Source organism: Apium graveolens, chromosome 1 (assembly GCF_009905375.1).
Source record: "Apium graveolens cultivar Ventura chromosome 1, ASM990537v1, whole genome shotgun sequence".
Taxonomy (NCBI): Eukaryota; Viridiplantae; Streptophyta; class Magnoliopsida; order Apiales; family Apiaceae; genus Apium; species Apium graveolens.
The window spans coordinates 44,574,920-44,579,743 of NC_133647.1; the positions used below are offsets into that span (position 1 = coordinate 44,574,920).

The window sequence follows — 4,824 nt, forward strand, 5'->3', positions numbered from 1 at the left end:
ACCAGACCTTAATGATTTCCTTTGAATCATTTCTAGTTCAGATGTTTTCAAGATTCCATACAGGACTTTCAAATTTATTCTGCTCAAGTCTCTCCCTTCCCTGATTGTTGAGATTTTCTGTTCCAAATGATCAGGGAGAGTAAGTAAGAACTTCAAGTTCACTTCTTCAGCTTCATAGTATTTGTCATGGAGCTGCAAGTCATTTATCAGCTTATTGAATCTTGCAAACACATTAGTTATACTTGCTTTTGGCTTGGCCATGAAACCCTCATACTGTGAAATCAATATCCTTCTTTGATTAGATCGAACTTCCTCAATTCCTTCACAGAGTATTTCAATCGTTTCCCAGATTTGTTTGGCAGTGTCATGATAAGTGGATTTTATATCCACTTGGAATGCTTTATTACAAGCTTAAATTGGTGTTTTGGACTCAAGTTGTTGGTATTTTGATGTGTTTTTGTGTTATTGCATTTCAGGTATCAGTTATATGAAGAAATGAGCTTTTAAAGGAAATATGATAAAAAGTGATCAGATTTGGAAGCCAAAGCCATTTTCAAGTTGTAGAGAATCTCGTTAGCTTCGTGTAGGCAGTTGAATCGCCTAATTCTGACGAGTAGAACTCAAGTTATGGCCAAAACAAGATTCATCAGAAATTTTTCCAGACAGACTCCAGGCGCTCGCCCGGAGAGCTGAGCGGCCGCCCGGGAGCTGAGGCGCCCACCTGGAGAGCTGAGCGGCCGCCTGAGGCACGGATGGTCGTTGATTTCGCTGAAAAAGCCTTTTTTGAGTGGAATTTGACGATTTTAAGGGTCTAGGTCCAGTAGGGGCGTATATATACTTAACAAAAAAAGGTTTTCATCATCCGGGAAGATTGGGATACCAAGGAGAAGACCTAGAAGCACAAAACAACTCCGAAAAAGAAGAAGATCTTATTTTTAACTTGTGATTCTTTGAATTAGTTGTAACTTTGGATGCTCGTTTTCGTTCTTGTTGAACCTAGATCTCATTTGTTCATACTTTAATTATTATTCAGTTTATTAAGACCTTGTTTTATACCATGCTTTCATTGGAACCCATGGTGACGATGAGTTCAATTATGGGCTAATCGTTGTCATGGGATTCTAGTGGATTTACTTATGGATTTCAATAGTTAATTGTTTCGATATCTTGGTGTGTGGTGATTGATTGATATCCTAGTATTGGTTGTGCTTATTCTTCTTGTGTGCGTAGCTAATATATAAGATAATGTGTTAATCTATATTGAAGCGACAGTGAATATAGAGGTTTAGAACTTGCATGCTAGCATAGGTTCATGTATGTGTATGCATGATTCGTAGGTAACTCTAACCGTTTTACTTGCCCTATGTAATCAAGTTAGATAACTTGTGCTTAGACCGTTATGTTGTCAAATTCTATAGACATATAGGGTCTCAATATAATTGGTACCTATTCAGCTTCTATCTCTTTTGTGGATGTCTGGTAGAATGGTACTCGTGCAACGAAAGTTGGCATTTACAGTTTCGTGTTATCTGATTAGTGTCATCACCATCACATGCTAAGATTAAGAACAAAAAGGCTATTGAATGAAGTAATAATGAAGTTAGAATCCCATGTTTGTCACATATAGTAATTCAACCTCAATTCTCTTAGTTAATGTTATTTAGTATAATCTCTTAGTTTAATCAAAACTCAATTTGTTATTTGTCTTAGCATTGAGTGATAACCATACATTGTTGCATAGGTGCATAAATTGAACTTAACCTAAACCAGTCTCTGTGGGAACGAATCTGATTTATATCTTATACTACTTGCGAACGCGTATACTTGCGTGAATATTAGCGCGTGTTTTCGCCCTAACATGTCACAGTTGATAATGTTGTTGTACACCACATTTTCAAGGGACTCCATCAATATTAGTTGCAAGCCACTATCCAGGGAAATTTTCTCTTTTTCAGGCTCAGTACACTTGGGAAGGGTCTTTTGGAGTATAATGAGCAAGAATGACCATATCACCATCTGTTGATTCTTCAACTCTAACCATAGGAGTGAAGGGCCCATTTTTGAGAATCTGAATATAGAGTAGATTGGCCATCCTGATAAACAGCAGCATTTTCTTTTTCCAAAGAGTGTAGTTAGCTTTGTCAAAGGTAGGAATTTTGATGCTACTGATTTTCTGTGTATTCATTCTTCCAAGATCTTGAATCTGTTTACTTTCAGATTTTGCTCTGATACCACTTGGATATTGAACTGGTCTGCAACTTTGTACTTTGAGATTTTACCTCAAGATCTCCATTTGGTCTATTGAGAACTTGACATCTCGATAAGTATTTTGGCTTATCGAGATCTCTAGTACTCCATAGTTTATTTGACTTATAGAGGTCTTTGAGTTCTCTATAAGAGAATTTGGCTTGTCGAGATCTCTAGTCTTCATATCTTTACTTTGACTTATCGATATCTCTAAGTTCTCTAGTGGCTTATTGACTTATCGATAACTCAGAGTTCTCTAGTCAAATTTGACTTGTCGATAACTAAGAGTTCTCTAGTGATTTTTGGCTTATCGATATCTCTGAGTTCTCTAGTGGAATTTGACTTATCGATAACTCAGAGTTCTCTAATGAATGTGGACTTATCGATAACTTTGAGTTCTCTAGTGAAGAAATGAATTGTTGATATCTCCAATCTTCATGTCTTCAATTTGGCTTGTCGATATCTCTCTGTGAGTTCTCTGTAAGCTTTTATGACTTCTCGATAAGTCATTTGGAGTTCTCGAGTGACTTCTCTATAACACTAAATCTGTGACTTGTAGAGATCTTTGACTTTGAATATTTTTATCCAAACAGATTTATTCAACTCCAAGCTTCTTCATAATTCTTCTGAGACATGATCTTCTTGATCTTCTTCCGGATAGAATCCTTAGACTTGATACTGTTTAAACAAAAAGACTTCAGTCTGCTCTTTTACATTTTTACAGACTTTAAATGTTAGAAGTACAAATGTAAACTAAGATTACAATACAACTTACTTAGGGTTGTCAGTTTGACTTGGTCTTATTAAAGTACAGGTATGTCTTGCACAATAGGTTACTACAGGAACTTTGTGGAAGGTTTCTCTTCCATAGCTTTGCCATTAACTCAGCTAATGAGGAAGGGAATTAAGTTTGAGTGGAATGATGATCGTGAGAAGAGTTTTCAAGAGTTGAAGAAGAGGTTGGTGTCAGCTCCAATACTTGTGTTACCATCAGGGAGCGGAGGTTTTCAGGTGTATAGTGATGCTTCTAAGAGAGGATTGAGATGTGTTCTTATGGAGCATGGGAAAGTGATTTCTTACGCTTCTAGGCAGCTTAAACCCTATGAGGTGAACTATCCTACCCATGACTTGGAGTAAGCAGCAATGGTCTTTGCTTTGAAGATTTGGAGACAATATCTTTATGGAGAGACTTGTGATATCTTTACTGATCACAAGAGTCTCAAATACATCTTTACTCAGAAAAAGCTTAACATGAGGCAGAGAAGGTGGCTTAAACCTCTTAAGGACTATGATGCAAATATTCATTACCATCCGGGGAAGGCGAATGTAGTGGAAGACGCTCTTAGTAGGAAGAACTTGGGGAGTGTTGCATCTCTCATTACTCAGACGCACCTTATTTCAGATTTAGAGCGCTTGGGTGTTGAGTTGTATTTTCGAGGATCAAGTGATAGCATTGCAAGGGTGAAAGTGGAACCAAATCTTATTTCAAGGGTTAAGGAAGCTCAGAAGAACGATACAGGTTTGAAAGATATTAGATCTGAGGTGGTAAGTGGAAAGCAAACATATTTTTGTGTTGATGATAAGGGTGTGATATGGTTGGGTAGTAAATTGTGCGTGCCCGCAGACCCGATGATTCGTGAAGAAATTTTAAAGGAGGCTCATAGTTCTTCATTCTCAATTTATCCAAGTTCCACTAAGATGTATGGAGATCTGAAAAAGCACTTTTGGTGGAGTGGAATGAAGGGAGATATAGCTGAATTTGTGGGGAAATGTCTTACATATCAAAAAGTGAAGATAGATCATCAGAGGCCTAGTGGATTGGTATAGCAACTAGATATTCCATTTTGGAAGTGGGAAAACATTACTATGGATTTTGTAACTCATTTACCGAAAACTTTCAAGAAGAATGATGTCATATGGGTGTTGGTTGATAGACTTACTAAGTCCGCTCACTTCTTACCTATTAGAGAGACTACTCCTGTTCATGAGTTGGTCGAGATTTTTCAACGAGATATTGTTAGACTTCATGGTGTTCCTGTATCGATAGTTTCTGACAGGGATACGAGGTTTACATCACGTTTTTGGAAGGGGTTCCAGCAAGCTTGGGGAACGAGGTTTAATTTTAGTACAACTTATCATCCACACACCGATGGATAATCGGAGAGGACGATTTAGACATTGGAGGATATGTTGAGGGCTTGTGTTTTAGAATAGACAGGTAATTGGGATAAACATTTGTATCTTGTTGAGTTTGCGTACAATAATAGTTGGCACGCGAGTATTGGTATGCCACCATTAGAGGCGTTGTATGGTAGGAGGTGTAGGGCACCATCTTGTTGGGATGAGGTTGGTGAGAGAGTCATTAAAGGGTCAGAGTTGGTTAACATCACAAATGATAAGGTAGAGAAAGTTAAAGAAAGTTTGAAGGAAGCTCGATCTCGTCAAAAGAGTTATGCGGACCAAGATAGGAAGTTTGGGGGATTTGAGCCAAGTGATCATGTGTTCTTGAAGGTATCACCTTGTAAAGGAGTGAAGCATTTTGGTATGAAGGGAAAACTTAGACCAAGGTATGTTGGA

The 4,824-nt window shown here is 37.8% G+C and overlaps 1 protein-coding gene across 1 annotated transcript; it reads left to right on the forward strand.

The window, feature by feature from the left end:
• Positions 1-3,063: 3,063 nt before the first annotated feature.
• Positions 3,064-4,074, forward strand: LOC141666830 (uncharacterized). The gene is made up of 2 exons (XM_074473076.1): positions 3,064-3,250; positions 3,650-4,074. Exons 1-2 carry the CDS (start codon positions 3,064-3,066, stop codon positions 4,072-4,074), a joined length of 612 nt encoding a protein of 203 aa, XP_074329177.1.
• The last annotated feature ends 750 nt before the right edge of the window (positions 4,075-4,824 follow it).